At 31.4% G+C, this 27,853-nt stretch overlaps 1 protein-coding gene across 1 annotated transcript; it reads right to left on the bottom strand.

Annotated features, from left to right (window-relative positions):
* Window positions 1-60: 60 nt before the first annotated feature.
* LOC129233510 (tectonic-like complex member MKS1) lies at window positions 61-27,563 on the bottom strand (the record flags this gene model as incomplete). Its single annotated transcript, XM_054867527.1, is given in 15 exon segments — window positions 61-194; window positions 303-407; window positions 6,370-6,433; window positions 9,559-9,623; window positions 9,719-9,781; window positions 10,700-10,742; window positions 10,862-10,918; window positions 11,025-11,061; window positions 11,157-11,202; window positions 12,862-12,977; window positions 17,481-17,600; window positions 17,723-17,832; window positions 23,161-23,253; window positions 26,218-26,371; window positions 27,293-27,563. Coding segments are annotated over 15 exon segments (1,284 nt in total), but the record flags the coding sequence as incomplete, so codon positions are not given.
* Window positions 27,564-27,853: the final 290 nt, after the last annotated feature.

The raw sequence follows: 27,853 nt of genomic DNA, 5'->3' as shown, positions 1-27,853 counted from the left end.
TTTTATAATAACAGTTTATCTTGTGCGATTACTTCAACAATATGAAAATTAAAATCTTACTTTTGTCTCTCTTGGACTAATTACATAGGATATGTCTTCTAAGCTCGGCACTCCACCAATAAAAAAATTATGTAACTTGCTCTTAAGAGTTGTAGGTTCAAGTTTCCACGTTAGAATCTCCATTTTGAGTTGTCCTTTGAGGTACAATAAATAATAAGAAAATTGTAATTTTAATAATGTAAAAATATAATTTGTTAAACACATTTCAAAATGTAAAGAAATAAATAAATTTATATATATACCTGGTTCTAATACTATATCGCCATAGCCATATCCTTCATTACGAAAGTTGCCCCAATAATCAACAGAAGTTGCTTCGACTAGTACTTTTAAACTGGACAACCTGTCTAAAAATATAAAAACTGAATTTGAAAGCAACAATTTTTAATGTGAAATTCATATATTTGTTTTTAACTTAAATGCCCAGCATATTCCAAGTTACATGAGTTTAAAATCTTGTAATACAAAGGCAAAACAAATAAATTTAGAAAAATATTTAAATTAAAAATTGTTTCATGATGCACAGTGGATTTGCCAAAGTTCACATAAGAGATAAAAAACAAGGCATGCCTCTTGTGAATGGTGTATATTTTAAGAATCACAAATCACTTGGAAGCTTTAAGAGCAAACTTTTCTAAACCATAAATGTTCATGTTACAGGGTGGCGACAGATCAGGGAGATCAGGGAAAAGTCAGGGAACTTTATTAATCAGGGAAATATCAAGGAATTTTGAAAAAATAACAAAAAATCAGGGAAAATTGATTTTATGAAGAAAAAAAATTTTTTTTTGCTTTACAAAATTAAGTACTATAATTCCCTACGCATTTTCCGCCAATTATCTGTTCAAAAAAAAGTAAAATTAATGAGGTACGATTATACACTGCCGCATATTTGTGCATCTTTTTTCCTCAATGTCAAAGTATTGAATCTTACTTATCAACCACAGGATGAACTTCCTAAGATTGCTTCTGTGTTTGTTAGGTTGCTTATTTTACCTAGCTTGAAATTTCCTTTTACGCTTTTAATGCTATGTAAAATAAACAGCCATATAGGCAAAGAGGAAGCCTTCATTAATGCCTTAGCTCCTTTGCCTTTATTCCATTGTCTCGAAGTAATTAGCGTACTGTAATCACGATTTCAAGAAGAAATCTTTGATTTTTGAATTAATACTACTTCTTCATGTTTTTAATTAAATTGCTAAAATTGAACTTTCAATAAAAAAAAACTTTGTTTTTTGCCGTTATACTATTTGTTGTCACTGCAGATTATAAAGGTTTTCTCTTCTTCAGACTTAAGTGACTCTTTAATTTTATAAACCAAGTTGTATTCTTCTTTTATATATTTTAAAATTAACTAATTGCTTTTTTTTTCTTGCATTTCAAAGTTGTTTGTTTTTTACAAAAGTAATCTAAGATTATTTTTTCGTTACATACTGAAATCATTTGAATTAGGGTTAACTTGTGCACTTAAGTAAATATCTTTATTTCTTTATTGTTAAAATGCTGTATTCATTCATTAAAACCTATGTTCTTGATTAGAAAAAAAGCTCCCTATTAATGAATGTCAAAAGGTTTCATCTGTTTTGCATAAATATGTCAATTAGTTATATAAGAATAACTACATTACTTCTATTCTTTCACTGTTACTTGTTATTCTTGCAACAATTATTATACTGTTTGAAAACTTAATTCAAAATAATTTCAGTTACTTTTTAATTCTATCATAAATACACATATGTTTTTGAGAGTAACTTTAATAGTTTCTCAAAATTCTTATGCTAAGTAGTTTCTGGAAGTAAAGTTTTTTTTTTTTTTAATTTTGTATAGTCTTTCCATTGTAGAAAAATTTAACATACTGTTTTGTAGGGTTTTTTTTTTCCAACAAAAAAATTGACTTTGTATGTTTTTTTTAACCATTTTATTAAAAAAGTATAGCATCTTAAAATATGTCTTTAGTTCAAAAACTTTACACAACTTAAAACGTTTAAAATACTGCATTTTATACAAACATACAATGGATTTCAAGTAGAGCTAAGAAAGAAAACCATTATCATTGGTAACATAAATCAGGGAAATTCGGTGAACTTAATCAGAGGCGTAACTAGACCCGACTTTCGGGGGGGGGGGGGGGTCTTCTTATATATATATGTGTGTGTGTGTGCGTGTGTGTGTGTGTGTGTGTGTGCATGTGTGTTTGTGTGTCTGAGTGTATGTATGTAAATTTTTTTAGTATTAAAAAAAATAAGAGGGAGGTGAATCTTACATACTTTGGAATGGGGTGCCCCAATTCCGATACTTGTGTCAAACAAAACAAAAGCAAAGAATTTTTTATTTTTTTAATGTTGTGGAAAATTTAACTTTTTTTTCTTTTTCCTCCATTTAATTTAAAGTGAAATTTTCTAGCAACAAAGGCCAGCAGCAAACAAAAACATTTTCTTCAACTCAGAAACAGAGGAATTGCCTTCAAGACCTGAGGAGGCAGTGGAAAAAAGGGAGAAATGTGTTCCACGAATAGGCTTTCCAGGTAGATTAACCAAAGGACAGTCGTTTCGAGCACTTTCTTGGGTACTAAGAGTAAAGGGGATTCACAGGTTTGACATGTTAAGATGAACATTTCAAGTTCATGGTTAAAAGTCATTCAAGTTAAAAGCCATTTCGCTCTGTTATCTGGATTAATACTACTGTTCTTTGGTTGCTCCCTTTCTTAAAATTGTGATTCCTTAGAAAATCGAAATGATAGGAGTGAAAAGAAAGTATAAGTTTTTTTCAAGTGATGAAAAAAGAAAGATCGTAGGATACTGGCCAAGTTAGATTTTCTGCAATTGCTAACCTCAAGAGGATAAATCCAAAAAAAAAAATCAGGGATCTAAAAGCAATAAAAGACTTTTTCTTGAAAAAGATGTGCTTAAAGTTTCTTTTAATGTCAAAATGATTCCTTGAACTCGCAATAAAGCACTTAATATTGTAATAATAGAATAAATACCTAACAAAACTAATAAAGAGGAATTTTAATCAAGAGCCCATATTGTCTTTAGTATCGATTTCAAATTTTCACCATCATATTTCAAATTTCTATAAAAAGTTTGTTAAAGCCCCCATGTTTCAAAACCTCTTTATCTCGATTTTTTTTCTTTAATGTGAAATTCGAAATATACAGATTCGACTGTATGCAATATTCCCACTACGCGGCTCATAAAATTAAACATATTTAACAATTTGCAGAATCTATGACAAAGAAAGGCTGGATGGATTTAATAGGAGTGGACAGAGAGTGGATTTAACAAATCAATCTCATTTCTAAAGTGAAGTGTCGAATTTCACTCAATTATCAAAAAACTGTCGCAGCAGAGGGAAGCGTCTTTATGCTTGAGGGTCATCACACATGGAGCAGATTTTCACTGGCATTGGGGGCCGGGGGGGGGGGGGGTTGCGAAGTGAATTTTTGACCTTCGTTACTTAGAAAAAAGTCGTTCTGATTTTTTTTCTTTTTCATCTTTTTTTTCTTTCTCTTCCCTCTTTTTCTCTTTTTTTTTATACTAACGTTTCGGGGGGGGGGGGGGGTTGTCCCCAAACCCCCCCCCTTAGCTACGCCCCTGAACTTAATCAGGGAAAAGTCAGGGAACTTTTTTTCACAGTTCCTGTCGCCACCCTTTGTTATAAAGAAGTTATTTGCCTCAAGGGCCGATCTATTAATAATGGCCAGGCATGAGATTCTTCCTCGGATCCATGGATTTCCACTCTTTTGACAGTATCCTCTTTTTTTTTAGAGAAATTTATTTCCCTATTTGTTTGTCAATTTTGTTTTCCATATTTTTGCTGTGTGTGTATTTTCTGAGATGAAATTTCTTAATTATATATTATACTGCCGTGGGCAGGTAAAGGACAGTAACTGCAAAGTTTTATTTTTTTGCATTTTTGTCATCTTTTGTACATGGGCTTTATTGTACAAGCTTGCTTATTTGGTTTCCGCTGAAAAAAGGCGCAAAAAAAAAAAGTCTAATTTCAACATTTCCCTAATGTTAGTATTGAATCCAATGCACATCCTTTCAAATATCTCGAAAACTCATTTCTGCAGATACTGCTGTTTACCTGCCCACAGCAGGATAGTGAACAGATGTTGGAAGAGGAATCTTAACAATAAATTTATTGAGACAGAAATCAAAACATGTTCCTGGAACTGACCACTTTTTGCCTCATTTTTTGTATTTGTCTCTTAATCTCTAGTTTTTCTCCGCTAATTTTATATCATCACTTTTCAATTTTTGAGTATTTCTGCTGGTTCTATTTACATTATATGTGTGTTGAAGTGTGCAACCTTTTTGCATCCTTAACAGGAGTGGAAATTTTTTACACTTACTGCAGGCCTACAAAGGGTAGATAAAAGTTTTTTAACACTGTTTTTGTTTAACCCGAAATTTTCTATTCTTTCATGTGTACAGAAGCTCATAGCAATTCTTATCCTTTTTCGTTATGGAACAGGTAACGATACAACTTTAATACCACTCAACTAAAAGTAAGATTTAGATCTAGTTATGTTTTTTTTTTTCCTTTTGAGCATTTGTATGTAACGGATAAAAAATATATACAGTGGGTGAAAAATCTGCCTTTTGTGCAAATGCAATTTCGTGCTTCATTTCGATACATGAAGTAAAAATATCCTGTTCTGCCAAGCTACACCAAACATTACTTTCAATAATGAATTTTTCTCTCTCCCTAAAGAAAATCTTTAGTTTTACATGCTATAAATACCCAAAAGAAAATAGGTAAACATTTTTTCAAGAATTAAGAATTAAAAATAGGATAAAATACATAGTAATGGAAAAATATTTTTTAGTTTTCACCAGAACTTAGCAAAGAAATCAGAAAGATTTGGCTTACTACTTTAAGTTTTGGCGAGCATACATGACTTTTAAGGAGCAAACCCTGCTAAAAGTGAGCACTATTTTTGTGATTGACAAAATTTCTATTGACTTAAAGCTCCACTTTTCCTCCTTGGGAAAAATTCCTTTAACATTCTGAAGTTAAGTGAAAGTTAGTGTTGAGTCATAAATCCTGGGAACAAGTAATGATAGTTATTTATTTTTTTCTTTTTTTTAATTTATAAATTAGAGAAGCATTTGAAAATATTATATTTGTTGATGCCAAAGTTATGACTTCCAAGATATACTTTCAGAGAATATTGTAGCTTAAATTCAAGCTAATAGAGATAAAAACGAATAATGAGACTACAATAACGACAAATTTGAAGAATGGAACTGAACAATCCTCAACATACTCAGTGGCTTTTGACGTGCAGAGAAACTTCAACATTTTTTTGAAGCTTTGAAGCAAGGAGTGCAAATGACCCTGGTTTTTCAGGCACTGAGTTTACTTTGGAAACAATAACACAAGAAAGAGACTATAAGACAGTTCAAAGAAAATTAACCAACTTCTTTAGCAAGGGCGCCCTATGCAAAATTTTAAGAAGGGGGGGGGGGGGCTCAGATATTTTCCCCATGGTTTAGCAGGATATTTTCCCCATAGAAACCGATTTCAGTACAGATTAGAGTTATTGAAATTTGACATTTTTAATAACTTATTCATTAATGGCTGGAGAAGAAATGTTTTTGCATTTTGCAAAGAAAAAAAGTACTAAAAGCAAGGAAATTCTAATTTCAAAGGGGGGTGCTTGAGCCCCCTCTTCCCCCCTCCTTGTTTAGTACTGTACAGAATTAAAGTAAAGAAAAGAATGTATGTTTTAATTTTTGTGATTATTTGCATAAACAGGATTTTTACAAGAGCTTGGTTATAAAACGAGCAAATATTGCAATTCTTTCACACTTCTTAGCAGGGACATGCACTGAGGCATATCACAAATGACTTTTCTAGGCCCCCTTTCATATTGTTTACTCCTACATCCCTAAATTTATTTCATACCTCTTGGGGCCCCTTTAGACTGCCCCCCCCCACCCCCCTGTTAATGCCTTTGTTTAAAAGTGAGTTCAACTGTGTAGCTCTGTGAAGAGACACTACATAAAATGATGACTTTTTAACAAAATTTTTTTTACTAATTCTAGTGGACTGATTTTACTTTATAAATCATATGATTGAAGCGCATGAGAGTTCAAGTGTTTTCAAACTGAACGTCAAGCAAGATATTCTGATTAGTTTTTTAGAATAGCAGGTTATATTAGCAGGTGTTATTTCAAAGGGTAAGATTGTAACATAAAAATGCAATCCAAGATTATAACAAGAATGAAATTAAATTGCAAACACAATACACAAATGTACAAATTTACAAAAAAAAAATTTTTTTTTTGAAAAGCATACTTAAAAAAGGCGCTTTAGTTACAACATCCACTGAAAAGCTGTATCCAAAATAAGCAACGTTAGCCTGAAAAGAAAGAGTACTCAATTTGAGTTGAGAAACTCATTACAAAACATTTTAAATAGCACACAAATTATAGATGTAATGTGAAGCTGAGGGAACACACCACTAAACCCAGCCAACCAGAGTGCATGCAAAAAAAAAATAATTTCATAACTTTTGAGATACACTGTGTATGTGGTTTTTAACGGACCAAATAAAATGGATTTTAAATTAAAAAAAGTGTTTAAATTTTAGCGGTCCCCCTGCAGTGTCATTCGATGGCCAAACAGTTGGTGACTACAAATGATTAGGTTACTTTATTGCTGTCCCAGTTGACGAAGTGAATTTGACCAGGTCATGGCATGCATAGTAAAAAATAATGACTAAATAGAAACTGCTTTAATTTTGGATTTAATCGCTTTAGAATGTAAAAGTATTTTAAAAACTAAAACTATTTAATGTTTCAAAAATTTACTTGTGGGTTTGAAAATAAGAAGACTTGATAGAAAAATGCTGATAATTTAGTGCAAGGTCGAATACAGAATTTTTTTTCGAGAGGGGCCTGGATTCGCACATTGCCCTAACACACATACACATATAAAAATATTTCACATAGAAGGTTTTTTATACATCCATTTTTAATGCTTCCACTGTTGTTATTTTTCTTTTAATTTCTTATTATTTTTTTATTCACCTTGTGGTAAGTGGTAAAGATAACAGAAGAGTGGCCCTTCAAATGAAATGTAAAACATTCATAATTTCAGGGGGTCCGGGGGGCTTCTCCCACGGGAAATTTTTTGAAAAATAGATATAAAAATCTTTTGAGGCTTTATATGGGGTAATTGAGACTACAAAAATAAGCAAAGAAAAAAGAAAATAAACAAACAAAACCTTTTAAAAGTTATGCATTCTTTTGCAAATTAAGATCAATCTAAATAAAAATTGCTTTCTCGACAAATCGTTGACATGAATCCAACAGAGAGGAAAAACAAAGGAGGAGAAAATAAAAGTACACTGTCATTTACTCATATCAGCATTTTTTACGCAGGATGTATCAAGGAGCTAAGTTCGGCACATCTTGGTAACCACACACTAGCCTAATTGGAAACTATGGGCCTGGCCCTTGGGGAGTTCCCGGCTTGAAATCGGTGCAGTGTAAGATTGATAAGAGATTTGGGGGGGGGGGGGGCAAGTCTGCCAAACTGACAAGGTGCTTGCCTTGGCCCTGGACGGCCCTGAATTGAATTGGGAAAGAGAGCAGGAAGTCCTAATAAGGGTATAAATTCCATGTATACTTTGCAGCTAATGAGAACTAGAATTGCTTTTTTCTTCAAATCTCCACTCCTTTAACAGTTACAAAATTTAGAATAAAACACTTTGTTATTTTCCTTTTCAGACATTAGAAAGGGAATAAAACTTCTTCTGTTTTATGATACGAAACATTTTGGGTGAGGGGCGGTCCCTCCCCCCCCCTCCCTTCTGGATACGGCCCTGATTTGGTGCATACAGCCAAGATCAGCCTTGAAATTACAGTCGGACCCCGATTTAGCGAATTCATCCAGACCGAAACTTTTATACATTAAATTGGGGTTATTCGTAATATCGGGGCGTGAAAAATATTTGCACTTACTTTATCTAAAAACCCTAATAAGCAACTGCGCACAAATATCCAAAAGAAGAAAGTTTACACTTTTTGTCCAGCATTAGACGAATTATTACACACAATTTGATTTGAAATTTTAAAGTTCTGAGTAATAGATGTTTGACAATTTCCTTGATACTTGACTCGAAATAGTTCTCTTTCGACTTTATGGAGAGAAGAAAATACTGTGTCATTTACAGCCTGCTGCATGAAGCATGAGATATGTTTTTAGTTTCCACTAAGGCACTTGAAAAAGTAAGTTTTAACGGGAGTTTCATTATCGCTTTCTGCATCAGAATCGCTATTCATTGGTTGCCCCTCACCCTTCAAAAATTGCAGACTCCAATACAGTGCTTTTTCTGCTTTAGGCAATATGGATATGTCATTTGGAAAACAATCCAGTATTTCCTAACTCAAATTACCGTATTACCCTGCATTATCCATCCTGTTGCAAAATTCAGGGGTCACCAGATTTTCAATAACACTTGCCTGGTCCTTTTTGGCGTGCCGGAAAAATCGAAGTTAGGAAAAAAAAGTAATACTATAAAGAATATGTTCAGATTAAAAATAAATATAAGTTCAAAACATATCTTATTAGTAGTAAACAGTTTAATTTTGTAAAAATATTTACTAACAATGTCATTTGTTATTTTAACAAGAAAAATATTGTAATAACAAATAATTTTATAAAAATTAAATTAAAACTAACTAAGCAAACATTTAAGCAGTAAGTTACCACCCCTAACCCAGTGCTAAAGAATTTAATATAACTATTCAATAAATAAAATAAACCTCTCTAAAAGAAACCTAAAACAATTTATTTACAAAAGTTATGAACAAATTGCAGTAAGGATGATTGCTTCTGAATTGAGTACTTTATTGGCATATAATTAAATCTATTAATAATGACCTACCATAAATAATAAGCACATATTACATGCAATACACTTTTTTTTCTTTTTGGAATGAAGGTTACTTTCGGGATTTATTTTTTTTCCTTACATATGTTTGCTTTCTGATTGAAACTGAATATGGAAATTTACTTTTGTTTTGTTGCAAAATAAACCTTGAATTATCTGGTATGCCGGAAAATCCAAATTTCCCGGCATGCTGGTCAACCTCGCTTTTTTTCCGGCATGTGGGGTAATACGGTAAAAAAAAAATTCGAATGTTCAAATAATTCATTAGATCGGAGCTTATTATTTGTTAAATAGGGGTTTTTGCCTTCATTTTAGTAGGGAAAAATTAAAAAATCGCTAAATCACAAAATTCGTTAAATAGAAGTTTGTAAAAACCGAGGTCCGACTTGTTGTATACTGTTCAATCAAAATTAATTAATAAATAATTGAAATTCAAGGAAACCATTGTTGGGTAAATGAAATTCCAGTTAATGTTTTGATAATCGAGAGTCTACTGCATATAAAAATTTTAAAGCTTAAAGACAAATTCAAAAATAACTCTGTAAATTCCTTAAAGATACTTATTATACTGCTCTAAAATAAATTACTTGCTCAATTTGTTTGCTTCTACATGTTTCAGTGGTCCCCTCCAAAGGACTTTCTGAACAGCAACCTATATTTTGGAGGAAATAATTAGTAAATAAAAACTTGTTTTTATAAATGCTTCCACTTAAATACATTTAAAAATGCTTCTATCTTTAAACATACCTTCAGGAAGAATTATTTGATAATGCACAAAAATATTTTGAAGCAAGAAGTAGCTTGCAGACACTAAGTAAAAGAATGTATTGCAAGTAAAGTAAAATATGCAGCTAATATAAAACAAATCAATCAAGTATATAGCTAGTTATTCAGTACATGTGTCTCTGAAGAAAAACAATATTTTAGAGTTCCTATAATGCTTGATTCTTCTTATAGGTCAAAAGGTTCCCGTACCCTTTTATTTCGGCGCAAAAATTAAATTTCAAATTAACAAGTAACCCTGTTCAAGTGTGAAACAAGCACATTTAATGGGGTGAAATCTCCCCTTAACTAGTGGATAATTGGGAATTAGAGGGCACAATGTAATCTTTTATTTTAAATTTTAATTACAAAAATTAAAGTTATGATTGTAAATTTGAAAAACTAAAATTAAAGTTGACGTGTTTCAGGATTTTTCTGTTAATACAGTGGAAGCCCGTTAATTGAATCAATGGTTAATTGAATCAACCGCTTTAATGAATCAAATCATCAAAAACAGAACAAAATTCAGCTTCATTGAACCATTCAGCTTGAACACCTTTTTAAATGTTTTTAAACATTTTTTTTTTTAATTTATTTTATTTTTTTGGTGGAAAATTCCGTAGGTTTTTTTTTTTTTTTTTTTTGTACAAACTATTTTTTTCTTCTCTCTTTTCTATAAACTGTAAACCTGTATACCATGGTTTTCTTTTTCTTTTTTTTTGCATTTTGCACTCCCCCCCCCTTTTTTTGTGTCTTTTGGAGGCCAACATTGGCGCCCTCTTTAGGGACCCAGTCAGCTCCTCATTAAGATCCTACACATCCATAACAGTTTTGAATCCTGAAAAATATTTTACTCTTCACTTTTTTCTTAATCATTAGAAGTTTAAAATACTTTCTAAGAAGCATTCTGGTGCAGAAAGTATTTTTGTACTATGGTACTTAGCTAATACAAAAAACAATACTTACCTATTTCACAATTTATAGTAAATAAGATGTTGTCTTCAGGAGGCTATAAAGATTAAAGTTTTTTTACTATCTTAGAGCAGTATAAAATATGTTTCACAAATTTCAGAGCTTAAAATAATAGCGAATTAAAGAAAGCATGCAATAATATTTTTTAAAACTTACTAAGAAAAATATTTCTCCAACAGCATCAGTAATCACTTTTTGTTTTTGAAGCTCAACCTATTAAATATATTAATACCACATCATTAGTTCATAGAGATAGTTTATGAATTTTAGAAAAAAGGAAGGTATTAAATGTTATATAATAAATTATCAAATTTATGACCTTTCGAAAGAAACCTTTTTCTTGCAAGTTTTCAGATCTGTAAACAGGAAAAACATAATTTATTTATCAAAGGTTGTACAGGTATATACTTTTCAGATTTTATTTTATCTCTTTCAAAAAACGTGAACTTACTCTTTTAGAACATGTGAAACGTTTTCGAATTCATATTCAAATGCTTCTGCAATTAAAAATATTGGTTACCTTTCATATATTTGTAGATAGATATGTTCCAATTACAAACATCATTTTCAATTTTCTTGTACATATAAAATTTAAAGTTTAATAACATACAAATCTGCAGCAACAAATTTTCAAGACGAATGAGTAAGTTTTCAGAACCCATTTATTCGTCAAAAATTAACAAAATATGTTCTTTTTTTCCCGAAGATTTTATTTTTCCTTTTCTTTCCCCATATCCTTCGTTTCCGATACTGTCTGAACCAAACTGGATATCATGTAAGATAAATTACACATCTTCACAAAGACTTGAATTTTTTTTTTTAAATAAATTTATATATTGTTGTAATCTACCAGATTCAAATTAGTAATTCAGTTTAGAAAATATACATGCCTTCCTCATTAGAAAGAGTTTAATTCTGAAACACTTCAAATAAAATCAAGAACATAAGGTTGCATTGGAATCAACTTAAATTGCAGTGTATTTCTTATCAAATTTTAATTATTTAAATTCATTTGTTTCTATAATTTAAATGTTTTCAGATTTTGTTTGATTTTAAGTGTTTAAATGTTTTTTTTTTTTACATACAGGAAAAAGTTGAGAAAATTTTTTGATTTTTAAATTTTATTTTCATTTTCAATTTTACAAAAAAATCATGTGCAAAAAACAGCCATTGTCAAGGTAAACTCAATACTTTAGAACATAATATGTCAGTTTATTCGTTAATTTGTCCCTTTTTCATTTATCAATGTATCTATTTATATACCTGCTCAAAATTTTTCTATTCATCATAATTAATTTTTGATTCATGTATTTTAACGTCTCATTTTAGGGATTTTTGCCAAAAATGAACTTGCATGTCCCAATTTATCTTTGATGAATAATAATAGTAAGGGAGGTGCTTCTTTCATTTTTACTTTTATTAAATCTAGCATTTTATTTTGAAAATGTTTCTTTCTTCATGTTTACCTTTGGTAATTTAAATGCTTTTTCATCCTTATCTAAAGACCCAACTTTGGAGTAAAAAAAGGATTTTCCTGTGCTTTTGATTTTTGAAATTTTATCTGTAATTCTTCTACAACGGCAAATCATTAAAGTCATAACATTTTGCATATTTTGTGCTAATTCTATTATTCTGCACTTTTTTTTCATAATTGTTGCTTAACCTCAGAAGTTCAATAATTTATTTGAATTGAAAAAGGTGTTCCTTGCTATCCCAAAACATGTGCATGCATTTAGACTTGTTACCTATTGGTTTTTATTTCATGGATATTTATTTGTTACCTATAGTTCATCAAAAACACTGACTTGCATCAGTTCAATATTACACTGACTTTTTCACTTTTAACTGTGAACCCAAAATCACGCAATTTTCAACGAAACTTCTTAAACACTCTAAACAAAACACACAAATGCCATTGCCTTTTCCACCTGATTTATTTATGCTCAACAACGGACATTGACTAGATATCATACATACTAACAAAGACCTTTTCCTACCAAAGAAAAGGAGTGTATTTGATTCATTTATACAAAATGCCAACAAACAACATTTTATATACTGTTTTTCTAACAGATTTTTGAAAATACAAAACATTCTAAAGCTGTATGTTCCTTTTTTTTTTTTTTTGTAATAGTAGCACTGTAGGTTTTACAAACCTGATCTGCTATTAAGAAATGAAAATGCTTTACTCTTGCAAAAATCTGGACAGACAATCAAAGTACCATAATCATTATAGCGTAAACAGCATAGTTCTATTTCTTCAGAAGATGAGCTAAAAAAAAAGAGTTTAAAAATGCATTTATTAACTATCTGAAAGAGTAAAAAAGAATGTGTTAGTTTTGCATAACTTTTCAATACGAATAACCAGTGCTGCAGTTGGAAACAATAATTTGGGGGAATGCATCTTTCCAAAGTGTAGATGTCATGATCGACAGACTTACGCACAGTCAAAACAGGTCAGCTCAGATAACTTATGCCAGCATTAAATTTAAAAAAAAAATATCTAGATTTTTAAAAAAGTGCTTGAAATTTAATTTGCATTAAAGTTGCAAATTTTTCCAGTAATAAACCAAATATTTCAGGGGATCCAACTATCAACTCCAACTACAATACTAGGGAAAACTCTAAAAATCTAATCAGAAATAAAATCATCACTTAATGTGAAATATTGGTTAAAAAACATTTTCTGGCCGAATAAAGAAGGGAAGAAAGTAAACTACATAAAAATATCAATCAATACAAAGTGCAAGAGCAAAAAAGAAAGTATTTTGAGTGAATTATGTTTTGAAAGAGTAAGAACTCTTGAAATAAATACATAGAAAACAAGATGATTGAAGTAAATTTAAAGCATTGATTTAAAACTAACACTAATCTTAATTTCAAGAGCATACTGTTCATAAATGTTGAACCTAAATGAAAATCAAACAATTTAATGTTACCAAAATATGTCATTCCTTAAAACCAAAACAAATTGATCACAGAAAATGGCAATACAGTCAATTCCGGTTAATAGGGTCACACTGGGACGGGACCATTTTGGTCCTAATAACCGGCTGGTCCGATTAAGCGAACAGGACTTGTGTAGCTTGACCGAACGTATTACACACAAAACAATTGAATGCCATTATGATTATTGTGAGTCTAACATATATGGTGAGCATATAAAAAAGAAAAATTTCTGTTTACAAAAAAATTTCAGTTAAAAATAAATTGAAATACAGCGAACAATATTTTTACACACGTTCAACAACATGTTCAAACCGATACAATATTAGTTACATTTGTACTTTGTATGGTGAGCATATAAAGAAGAGAAAATGCTGCTAACGAAACTTTTTCAGTTAAAAATAAATCAAAATAAGGCGAAGAATCTTTTTTGCACTTGTTCAACAACTTGTTCAAACCAATACGGTTTAAGTTACATTCTTTCCAGTCAGTACGATTCAATAAAACAACAAGAAGTAACTAAAACGTGAGAATGAAAAAATAAGTGCGAAAAAATACTAATCAGCCATTAAAATTTTCAATAAAATGAAAATTACAATACATTTTTCTTTTCTTTTTTTCCTTTCAAATTGACATGTTATAGAATGTGCTAACTAAACTATGAAAAAAAATTGAAATTTCACTTTTTTTTTTGTTAGTTGTGAGTTGCTGGAACAGTGTTGCCATTCAATAAAAGTTTCATAAACCATTTTTTCCTGTTGATATTGCTGGGTTCCTTTGAAAGTTACAAGGAACCAAAATTAATTTTTACCCTAACTATTAAATTCGTTTCACCTTACTTCAAGCGGGCAATTTCTAAATTTTTTCCAATTTGTTCTCATGCTCCTTGGTCCGATCAAATGAATTTTTGGTCCCTATAATCGAATACTATTAGGCTTGTGTAAGGGGACATGTTTCGGCTCTTTAAGATTTGGTCCTAATAAGCGGCTGGTTTGATTAAAGGCAAGTCCAATTAAGTGGATTCCACTGTATTCCATTCTAGAATGGTTAAAGAGAGAATAAAATGAGCATGAAACAATGATAACAATTTTTGGTTTGTAATTTTCCTTCCTCTTCCATGTTTTCCCATGCTATCTATCTATCTATCTATCTATCTATCTATCTATCTATCTATCTATCTATCTATCTATATATATATATATATATATATATATATATATATATATATATATATATATATATATATATATATATATATATATATCAGGGGCGCCGACTTGCAAAAATTATTGGGGGGGCTGGACATCACCGGGGGTTTAGGGTGTTATGTAATCCCTCGGAGGTCCCCCACTCCAAATAAAGGTCAGATTTTTGTGCCTTGAAAATGCCATATTTTCTAGTGTGTATAATTTTAACAAATAAACAGTATGTGACACGGCGTTTTCGAAGTAAAAGAATCTAAAAATTGGTTTACAAATTTTCTGGTTCAACTTTTAAAGCATATCACTTGTTTTAGTAAGAGATTTTTTTGTTCTATTTTATGGGGAGCCGTGCAGTGCCGTAGCTAAGCATTGATATTATAAGGTAGGAAGGACACTAGACTTGAATGGAAAGGCATTCCCAGAGACGCAGACTTTTTAAAAAATGGGGGGAGGGGGGGGGGGTAACCGGGGGAAATTTTCTAAATTTGAGATGAAAAATAGTGAGTTTTAAAGTTTTTTTAAAGCATTTTAAAGTCATATAATCAACATTAGAACCCAAAAAATTCGACAAGCCTGACACATATTTTTTGGCTTTGAAAAAAGGAAAAAATAAATACAAATACGCACAGTATTTTCGTAAAAAGGTAATTTAATTTATGCATGTTTTTTTAAGACCAGTTTTTTCATTAGTTATACCGGCTAACATATTCAAGTGTAAACGCACTCTCTCAATGTCTAGGTTATTTTTGAAAACTCAATTGATTTTTCAAAATTTGTTTCACCTCTGTTTAATAAAAGCAAGCACTCTTGTTCAACTGCAATGATCTGTGCGAGACAAGTTGATGTAAACCGCCCAATAATGCAAGATTGCACCATTTCACAAACCTCAATGTAAAGTGCCTTTGGGATTTTGAAAGCATGCGGTGAGCTGGCTTCGTTGTTTTCATACTTCGGTATACGTCGATTCCGAGGAAGCGAAGGATCATCATTTTGTGAAGGTTTTTCTTTTAAACACAATTCCCAAAAGTACTCAAAACTATCACGCCTCCCATTTAATATACAAATCAAATCCTCATATAATTTTTCCAGATCAGCAACACTTAGATGAGCTCGCCGCAGCGCTTCCCACCGGCAACGGATTTGACCCGTAAGTTCGCGCACTGGGACAAATTTTAAGTGTGCTTGCAGCACTATAACACCATTATTATTCACACTACTCCTTTTCAGTTAACCTGCTTACTACCGTAATAATTATTTGTTTTAACTCATTACTGAATGTATTTTACAAGGTAAACTATTTTCAAACAAGGAAAATAAAAGATAAATTTATGAGTTTAGAAAACATAATATAACTAATACTTTTCTTGATTTATTGGGGGGGCTCTGCCCCCTCAAAAATACTTTTGAGGGGGCTCGGGCCCCCTCAGGCCCCATGGAGTCGGCGCCACTGATATATATATATATATATATATATATATATATATATATATATATATATATATATATTTCATATGTGTTCTGGTCTGCAAGATTCACCATAATATAAGGTGCGGCCCTCAAGTATAACAAAAGTTGAGTACAACTGAACTACTGTATAGCATAATAGATTCAAGTCCATATTGAGAACTTAGAAAGAATATATCAGTATCTGTGAGCAGGGAATGCTGTTAGGTTTGGATAAATTAAGAGACAAACCCCTACACATGAAAACTTTGCATGAAATACTTGCTTGGTCCAGTGAGTTATCAATTTATCAGATAGAGTGAAATTCGCTTGACATGAAATAATTATTAAGCTCTTGTAGAAGTTTGTATTAACGAGTTTTAACTGTTTTAATACACCAAAATAATTTCATTCCTTTAAAAAATTTCCAAGAGTTTTTACATCTTAAAAAAATTCTAACTATATCTCTGGTTATACATGTGCATTGAGTACACATACACAAGTTGGCCTTGAACTAATGACTAAAATAATACCATTTACACTTAATTTATACTATTTTAAACTTCTCTTACTTTGATTACCGTAACAGTTCTGAATGTATTTAATCAATTTTACACAATAAAAGTCTTTTAAACTTAGTTGCCAACACCAAAAATATAATCTACTATATTTCATTTGTGTAAGAGCTTTAATTAGAAAAGTTTATCATGTGGAATAGCATGGTATTAATGCTTGTTCAAGCTAAGAAACATAATCTTTTATAAAAGAAAATGCTACTCACTTTCATTCATAAGCAGAATGTATATGCTTGGAAAGTAAAAACTTTGTCTTGTTGAAGTAATTATTTACTTTTTTTACGAGTATTTTTTACAATTTTTAATTTGAATCAGTTTAACAAGTTGCAGTTTAAGAAGGAAAGAAAGAAAAGAAAAGAAATTAGTAAAACAGTATAAAATTAAAAAACATTTTTATTTTTGATTTTAGCCTATTTTTGTTGAAATTAAATCACGCAAGCACACAAATAAAAATGTTGTTGAAACATAAACAAAAAATTACACAAAACATGTCATAATAAAAGTAAAACAAATTTGGTATGAATTGTGAAAAAATTCAAAAAATTGGTGAAAAATTCATGCAATGCATCAGTTTGAAAAAAAAAAACACAAACTCAGTATTATAGTTACCCATCTTCATAAAATAAAGCAGCCATGACAAGCAGAGTTTGACCTACAGGCAGAAATATGGTATTGGAACTGTCCTGCTTTTTAATTATTTCTTTACCATATGAGAATAGAGGCTTTTGCCTACACAGAAAAAAATATTCATTTTAAAATTTTTATTTCATTGCATTAAATTTCAAAAAAATTGAAATAGATTTCATCAAAAATTGCATGAGACATAGGAATGAAGTCTTTGTTATAAGTACCATGTAACAAAATCATGAAAATTCATTCTTGATTTTGGTTTTCTTTTTAGCAGCTTTCTTTCCAAATGACTAAGCGATGAAGAAGTAGGATGTGCAATAGACCTTTCATTCTGTTTCAACAATAAGAAAATGTTTATGTTTAGAATTTAATAATAAATCTCAACTCAATCAAACACAATCGCATCTAGCGAACAATGCGTAAACTTTTGTATAAAAAAGGGAGAACCATACAGACAAATAAAATAGTAGGACTCGACCGATGCATCGGCCTGGTTGATGGTTCAACAATTTAGCCATCGGCATCGGCGGCCGATGCTAAATTGCAAGAAACATCGGCCCATCGGCCTTAAAAACTTCGAAAAGCCGATGGAATTGGCCGATGTTTTTGAAAAAAAAAAGACCTTTGATGTTTTACCTTTTAATACGAAGTAAAGGTTGTTTTCATATAAAATTGTTTACTAAATTTCAGTATGAATTTTTATTTGAGTCATCCCTGAAAGAGTTTTTAATACTGCATTCAGGTACCAAACAAGTTAATTATTGCGTTGTTTCTCGCTGCTGGATGTACGTAGTATCTCTCATAAGTCATAACTCCAAAATGGTAAACTGTTGAAGGATAAGTTTTCGCGTGTGGGGTGTGCGTACGTTCCAGTTGTGCACTTCCCTTTTTGTTTTCGATCGGGTGTTCTGAAAAGCTTGTTTACTCATTTTTTGTGGCTATTAATTACTTATTTCAATGCAAAACTAAGATAGCGTCTCAGACTGACGGTCATTTGGTGATATATTGCCGAATTGGAGACTATGGAAACAAATATGAGATGGCAAAACCCCGCTATTCATTTTAAAACACTCTGTATTTTAAATCCGCCACTGCAAGTCAATACAAACTTGGGTGCAAGTTTCGGTAGGGTTTTTTTGCTCAATGTTTATGATTATTTTGAACTCTATTTTTTACGACTATTTTGAATTTCCGAGAACACTTGTGTGCCCCTCCTCCCACTCCCTCCATTTCTGAAATTAAACTCTAGTTATACTCCTGAGTTGTTTAAAACTAACACCATTCATAAAATTGGAGATTTTTTTTTCAAACTTTATCTATTGTTTAGAAAGAATTTAGAACATTAATTTAAGAAATTGATTAAAGAAAGACGTTTTGAATGGTGACACAATTCGGAAATCAAAGGGACTTTTGAATTTTTTCTTCGGAAGTGCTGAAATAGATTCAGAAACTCTTCCGAGGTGTTGGTTTTAGCGGTTCTGTACTACAAATATTAGGTCGAGGTTGGGGCCGAAGTGTGAGTTACTGCAAAATCAGAGGGTGACCCCCCCCCCCTCCATTTCGTAATGCGCCATCTTTTTTGTATCATTAATAGCGATCGATTTTTTTTTCTGTTGTAAGTAACTATTTTTATGTATTTATATAAAATCAATGAATAAGTTATTTTCGTTTTTTATAGAAAAGTTTCAAGGATTTTATATTATGCAATTTTTTTAACTTTCAGAAAATTACTGTTAAATTGAACAATTTAATTTGAACTTGTTTGTAAAGCTTCATAAAAGATTAAACAATCTAATTGTTCAATATTATGTATGCAAACATCAGATCAAGTAGTCATATGTATTCAGTTATTAACTTTGTGTAAATATTGATTTTGTTTATAGCTGCGTTTTAAGAACCTCGCTCTTTTCATGGCAATTTTTTTTCCAGCAAAATTTATGTCACTGTTTTAGTTTTTTGAAAAATGCAAAATTTTCTATTCATAAATTTTAAATAAGAAAAAAAATATTTCTTTTATGATTTAGTATTGTAATTTATCTGTTATCTTTTTTGATGACTAAAAAATGTCTACGTGCAATCTTTCCAATTTAATTGCGTAATTTGTTGACGGTTTCATAGTTTTATTCTTAATTTTTTTTGAATGATTTAACAACGTAATTTAATGTTTTTTAACTATGTTTAGTGAACTTAAATCCATACATCATTACAATATTACTGAAATCTTAGTTATATGTTCAATTTAAAAAAAAAATCAATTGTTTATTAAAGAGTTTTTTTTTTTTTTTTTTTTTTTTGGCTGTTGTTCTTTATTTTTCATTGTACAGCAGTCAAAAAAGGAGAAGCATAACTACACCTTCTATAGATTGTACGTAGTACGATCCAAAAGTTCGGGACAAGCTGTATAAAACCTTACCCAGAATAGTTCACATTACAGAAGCACATCCACCTTCAAAAGTTTACCTTGAGGGACTATGTACTTCTGCTAGTGTTCATATAACTTTTGGAAACACTTCTGAAAGCCATTTTTCGCTACCTTCTATGATGCAGCTTTATCTTCTCCTGACGGAGGAAAGCATCGTCCATGCAAATGTTTTTTTTTTTTTGCTGGGAACAGGTAAAAGTCACATGGAGCTAAGTCCGACGAAACGTTATGTTATTTGTTTGTCATATCAGAGTATTGACCAATCGAACCGTGCATCCTCAACATGAAAGTCGCCTTCTTTCCTACGATGAAGTTAAAGCAGCAGCGCAAGAGGCCTTACAGGAGGTTGCGAAAATGTCTTCCAGGAGCGCTTCTAAAAGCTATACGAACATTGGCAGAAGTGCATAGTCGTTCAAGGTGACTATTTTGTAGATAGATTTGCTTCGGTAATGTGAACTATTCAGGTTAAGGTTTTATACACCTTGTCCTGTAACCTTTAGATCATACTACGTACGTATGAGTTTTCAACTTACTATTTCATAACGTTTTTGAGTGACGTAAGTTTACGCGCATGAAGACATCACAAGAGAATTTGCGATAATTAACTGAGGAAGCGTTCAAAATGGATATTTCGGTCATCTACATGTTCTTAGGTACACATGCATGTACAGATGTGCCGAAAAAACTTGTGAAGTTTAAATTGGGTGATCGTAAAACAAAAACTTAGGTGAAAATCTTATTTTTTTTTTTTGTGATTGCAATTCCTTATTCATAGAAAGGAAGTAAAGTGAAATGAATCAATCATCCTTTAAATCTCTGACAATTTTATCAATTTATTTGTTTGATTTTTTTTGCCAACGGCATCGGCCATCGGCCATCGGCCATTTGGAGGAAAACAATCGGCCATCGGCCATCTTTGAACAATCGGCATCGGCCCATCGGCCAAAAAATGCCATCGGTCGAGCCCTATAAAATAGATTAAAAAGAAAGACATATTCCACCAAAGCATTCTATCTTTTACAAGTTACAAATAGAAGTAAGCTGATGCAACATTTATCAAATTAATGTCTGATCATGTCACACACAAACCAAGAGCGGATTCAGAGGGGGAGGGGAGTAATGACCACCCCATTCCCTCGAAGTGACCAAATATAGCCTAATGCTGGGGTCTTTTATTCCAAAACATTTGCCCCAGACCAACTATTTGTGGCTGAAAATTGCACTTAGATCCCCCCCCCCCTCACCTTCTTATGATGACACTTCCAAAACCAGAAACTTGATCCGCTCTTGACACAAGTCCACCAACTACAACGAGTGACTATCTTGCAAGAGCTTTATTAACCTAAATACCTTTTTTATATGTGAATTGACATTGTTCAAATCATTCCTGATACAGCTAATAAAACTGTTACTTTGGTGATCAAGTATTAAAATTCAAAAATAATAAAGTATCTCTGAATCTGGCTCTTACTGAATCATCAAATTATACACTACTTGCTTAATTAGTGTTTCAGAATCTATTATAACAGAAATCAGACCAGAATAATTAAATAATATGAATGTGCAGTATCTACCTTTTCTATTATTAGACTTCTCTGAACTACCAGCGGAAATATTTATAATTAGTCAAGACCTGTTGCAATTTTATAGCAAAGATATACCTTGATGATGACTGTAACATTTATGAATGCAAATGCAAATAAGACATGCTGTAAAGAAAATTTCAAATGTGTTTTAGAGTCACTTGGAAGATTTTCTTCCAAGAAGAAAAAGAAGAAGCAAAATTATCATACGGTTGGCTGTCTATTTGGCCAACTTTAAACATTGTCCTGGTCTGCATTTACAGAAAAATGTGACTGTTAATTTAAAAAAATATTCTAAACAATATTAATTAGTTCAATGAGTATATCTTTGATTTGTTTCTCATTATTATTCGTCTTGCTATAGAAACAATTTGATTTTGAATTTATGGTGCAGGTCTAAAAAAATTCAGAAAACAATGATCCAAAAGTGACTTTCTCGATAAAAATTTTGAATATTTAACCGACTATCAGAGGCAAAAGTATCATCCGATTAGTCTAATGTTATACATAAATTCAAGGTGGTACAAGTGCACAACTTTTTAGCACCTCGTTGATAAACAAAAATAAAATTCAAAGCAGGTGCAAAAAGGTCACAATATAGTTTCAAAAATAGCTTTTCTTTTCAAGGAAAAGTATATGTTTGCCTTCAAAAATGCTTAGAAATAAAATTAGCTCATGAGATCTTAAAGTTTAATATGATAAAGGCTTGTGAGAGACAGCTACCAATATCATCAATAAATTTTGCTCTCTATCTCTTCATTCAAAGTCCACTCTCTCTCTGTTTTGGTTTATTTTTCTCAATCCCTAAACGACAGTCCCAATCATTAAAATGGACAATTTATAAAATTATTAATGTCTTTATAACCAAAATATTTGAGCACAAAATTTATTTATTAAAACTAATAATAATGACCATTAGCAATAATAATAAGAAAATAGTAAAGAAAACTATTTGCTTGCTTGAAGCTCAGACTTCTGTTTTGAACTTCTTTTTCTCTAGAAACAAATTATGCTTTTATTGAGCAATTTCTTGGTAAGCAACATATCAATTTTGCACAAAACGTCTATATAATGCAATTAAACTTTCAAGATTTACAGAAACAATATTTAAAACTCATCTTGATTTCAGTGATGGATGTATCTCATAAGAGCTAGTGAGATAAAAAATAACATTTAATATAAATTCAGATTCTTCATAAAGTTTATGCAATGACATATTTGGTTGGTATATATATATATATATATATATATATATATATATATATATATATATATATATATATATATATATATATATATATATACACTAACATATTTGGAGTTTTTGTAAGGTGTTTTGTGCAACAAATGATACTTCTATCAAAATGGAATTGCCCTAATGTAGATGTATTCTTATCACTCATTAAAGCTTTAGAAAGAATTATGTTTTTACTGCTTAATTTCAGTGCTGAAAAAAAAAATGGTTATAGTTTTATGTACAAACTGCATTTTTTTTTTTTTTTTTTTCCAGAAAGAATTAATTATAAAATGAGGAAAAAATCACAAAACTTCAATGAAAATAGTAAATCACTAAAGTTCTTTAAATTAGGAGAAAAATATTTCTAGGTTTTTCAAAACACAGTTCTTTTTTAAAATAATGGAAAGAAAGACTTACAATTAATGATTGAGATAGAACATCTGAATCGGTATATGTGAAGATAGATATTGTTACCGACTCCTTGCTGTTTTCTTCCAAATCATTTCTTTCCTGAAAATGAATGACAATGGCAACTATGCATCACAACATCCAAATGCAAAAAGTAACACAAACAAAGTACTAGAACAAAATAAGCAAAGTACTAGAGTTGTTTCTATCACTTTAATCAACTCAATCTGAGCAACCAAAGTAAGAAACTCCCAAGTTGGCTGGACTGATCTGCAAGCAAATATAAATGACAGATCAAATAGTTTCCTCCCAAAAAATTAACCATTTTTCAACATGTTACTACATCCAACTCTCTTTATTTAATTACAAATTCAGTTCTAATAAAATTAATTTTTCTGATTTCATGTTTAGCAATGATTTTAAGATGAATAGCTCAAATTTAAATCTACTGCTATCATCTACACTCAATTTGAGACCAATAATTAACTTTTACTCTCTGAAATTTACACCAACAAAATTAATTACAATACTATCTTCTGTTAATGTTGTTGTTTAAAGTTTTGTGCCTCCATGCAAGGGTGCCCATAGGGGGGAAAAGGAGGGGGGGGCTAGAGCCCCCTTATAAATGAGAACTTCCTTGCTTTTAATGCTTTTTTCTTTGCAAAACTATAAAAATTTCTTTTCCAGCCATTAATGAATAAGTTAATAAAAATGTCAATTTTTAATACCTCTAATCTGTACTGAAATTGGTTTCCATGGGGAAAATATCTGAGCCCCCCTCCCTTAAAATTTTGCATATGGGCGCCAAGGGTGCCCATATGCAAAATTATTTATGCAAATTATGCGCCCCCCTATATGGGCACCAAGGGTGCCCATATAGGGGGGCAAAGGTTGGCTCAAGCCCAGTGGCGGATTGGTTGAAAAAATCGGCCCTGGCATTAGGAGGTGTAGCGGCCCCATAGCTCTTATAGATATTAAATTTTACCTAACGATTGGGATATCACTTAAATATGAGGAAATTATTCTTAACAACTAAATATGTTATATTTAAACAAAATTTAACAGATATGAACACTTCTGCGCTTTAATGGTGAACAAATTGATACAGTATTAGCTAAACCTTATTTTGGGGGGAAATTGTGATTGTAATTGTCCATTTAAGTATTTTTATAATGCCCGAAACTTAATTGAATATTTCCTTAATGATAACACTGCTTGGCTAGTATGTCCTTTTCTGCAGTCATAACAAGTAACTTAATTGCCCTGTTACATGAAACAGATCTAGCAATGTTCATAGGTGAAATACTAGGGCCGTATTAGAACGTGATGGTTCCCTCGACACAAACATACATTACTGGGCCCTGTCATAAACATTCCCTTTTATATACTGCCATATCCTGACGACCCCCAGACTCAATGCGAGGTCAAAAACCTGCTTGGAGGAGTTGGGTACGAGCTTGGCAGCCCCTTAATATTTTTTCAAACGCATGTATCAATATAAAGAAAGAGAGAGTGAGTGAGTGGACTTAGCTTTTTGGCTTTTAGGAGTCATTAAAGTATTAGCAATATAAATTGATGGAAAGATTTGAGTCTGAAATAGGGGGGTCTAGGGGGCCTCACCCCCAGAAAATTTTCGAAATTGTAGTCTAAACCACTAAAAATATATTGGCAGTACCAGAGCCCAACATACTAAAAGTGAGGCCCTACGCCCTCATTAATTTAGAAGCCCCCTGAAGTCTATGCAGTGTTTGATTTACATTTTCAAAGCACGAACGCAGTTTTAGAGGTCTCTTTGTCTAATCACACAACTATGTATAAATCATTTATGTGCATTTGTGAATCCCCTTTGGGCCCCCTCATAATCGTGACCAAGTAAATTCGTTACTGGCAGAATGATTAAAAATTTCCCTTTAAAGAAGTTTTTTTTCCAATTAATAAGTCACACATTATTTTTTACTTTTTTAAAAATACATGTATTTTTCATATCGTTGCAATGCTATGCATAATTCTTTAAAAAATGTCGGGCCCCAGGCCTAGGCCTAGTCAGCCTGTGTGGTAATCAGGCCCTGGAAGCAAAATTTCAGAAATCCCCCCCCCTCTTGTGTTGACGGCCCTACCTCCCTCCACCCGCAAGCTTTAGCCCATGCGTAAAGAGGAACTGAGGCTGTGTTTTGCAAATTTGCGTTATTCTAAACACTTGCGCGCAAAATGTACATTTTGCTGTTAGTAGACAGGCCCGAAAGACTTTGCTGTTAGTTGATCGGCCCCAAGCATGACGGCCCACCGGGCAAATGCCCGGTTGCCCGCCGGCTGTATCCGCCACTGCTCAAGCCCCCTTTAGAAATTAGAACTTCCTTCCTTTTAGTACTTTTTTCTTTTCAAAAAATGTAAGAACATTTCTTTCCCAGCCATTAATGAATAAGTTATTACAAATATCAAATTTTAATGACTCTAATCTGTTCTTAAATGAGCTTCCATGGTGAAAATATCCTTCTAAACCCAAGGTTAAAATATCTGAGCCCCCCCCCCCCTTACAATTTTACATATGGGCGCTTATGCCTCCATGTATTTGATTCTGATGTAACTTTTTCAGAATTTTTTAGAAAATATTTCCCATTCTCAAAACACTGTATTTAGGTGAAATAAGTGACAAAGAACTACTTGGTGACCGTAATTCAATTTTTATAAAAAGGGCAGATATGACTTTTGTGCTCAGCATGGCAAAATTATGGCTCATTAACTAATATTTAAGCAAACTGGGAATGGAGGGAGGTTGATCTGTATATCAAATAACTTTACAATGGCAATAAAACTTGTACATACAATTGAAGAAAATTTTCAATTTATAAATGAAAATACGAATTTGTATATGTTGTCTCTATCCTAATTTTCAAGAAATTTCAAAGATTGCCTGCTTTTTTTAATTTTTGAATGTCTTACATTTTTGAAAAGTTATGAATGCCTGGACAGAGACTATTTTTCATTTATATAATCATCTTTTAAATTTTTCGAGCAATTCATGAAAAGATAACACATTTGAAAGATAAAAAGCATTATAAAAATTACACTTTTTTCTATTTTTTCTTGCCATGAGATTGTACGTTCCACAAGAGCTGTTGAAGACTTGATTAAATTCACCAGTTCAATTTCATTTGGATCTTGCATTTCTTGAGAATCTCGAGTACTAAAGCATGCATTAGCAATTTTTCTGACTTTGAACCTATAAAATACATAAGATGATTATTTTTACTAAACAGAATTTTAAAAAAGCTTTCATCACAATAATATGTATATCTCATTTATCATTTTGGAGTTAAAGTTTGTACCTTTTTTTTTTTTTTTTTTTGTAGTTTGCAATGTAGAAGGATACCTTAAAATCGCTGATCTATTCCCTATAAACCACACAACTTTTCAGAACTAAATAAAAAGTTGTGTTTTTTTTTTTTAATTTAAATCCTTTTTCTGCATGGTAAACCTGATAGCATTCTTCAGCAAATTAACTTTTGAAGCTTTCTCATATTTGCACCTTAATTCAAAGCTTTTAAAAGAAAACTAATACAGTAAAAATAGTACCAGATTCTCCTTGAAAATGCAGCTACTATGCAAATCATTAAGTGCAGCATCATACTGCTCTATTATGAAGCTTATTTAATTGTAAATGACACTAAAATTGCATGATTAGAATTTTAATACCCATTGCATGCTCAATCCATTTACGCAAAGAATATAATTTTACACATATATTTGCACTTTATCCCCAGAATTTTAAGCTCTGGTTTTTGATTAATTTGAATATAAGGAACAATTATATATTTTGATACGAAGTATCAATTTTCTAAAATGTTTTCTTGCATTTAAAAAAACAAAGTGCAAAAGTAAATCGCATTGCATAATCAAAAGTGATTCTAACCCAATTAACGAAATAGTTATCTCAACAACGAAGCAACATGAATCAACGTATAAAAAAATTTGAAATGAAACCTCATCGACTTTAAATTCTACTCCACAGTTCATTATTATTATTATTATTATTATTATTATTATTTTAATGTAAGACATGAATGCGTTCAAATGTTATTTTAATACGCAAGAACCAAAAAACATGCGTACTGAAAGCATTATTCTCAAATTAAAACAATACCTAATTTTTAGGTTCTTTATTTCATCATAGGTTCGGTACACTCCGACAGGCAAATCTCTATTCAAAACATTTTCCATATTTTAAATGTTTGAAGCAGGCAGAGCATTCATGAAATCATGCTGTGAATTTGCAAAAAATAAACAACTGAAATAGCCAGCACATATTGCACACATTGTTTCTTCAAGCATATCCAAATCTTACAAAATTATTTTTTCAACTTTTTAAGTAAAAGACGATAATGTTTACAAAAGATAAAATCGCCATAGTAACCATTTTATTTCATTTCATTGTGTTAGGCGCCCAAGCTCAATGAGAAAATGAGAAGTGTTCTACTTGAGTCTCTACTCTCCAACACACAAGCAATAAACATATAGGGCAGTAGCAGACGACGTCATCCTGGTGGACAAACAAACTCCAAGTGCTGCTGACAAGTAAACGTGCTGTTCGCTCGGCTGTCAAAGCATCTCGTTCGCTTCCATGTTTTTACATCGTAATGCTGCGTGTGATCTAACTTTTGTTGAATTAGGCACTGTTCAACTAATTTCTTGGCATTGATGAGCA

Source organism: Uloborus diversus, unplaced genomic scaffold (assembly GCF_026930045.1).
Source record: "Uloborus diversus isolate 005 unplaced genomic scaffold, Udiv.v.3.1 scaffold_485, whole genome shotgun sequence".
In the NCBI taxonomy this organism is placed as follows: Eukaryota; Metazoa; Arthropoda; class Arachnida; order Araneae; family Uloboridae; genus Uloborus; species Uloborus diversus.
This window is presented reverse-complemented; position numbering and strand designations above follow the sequence as displayed.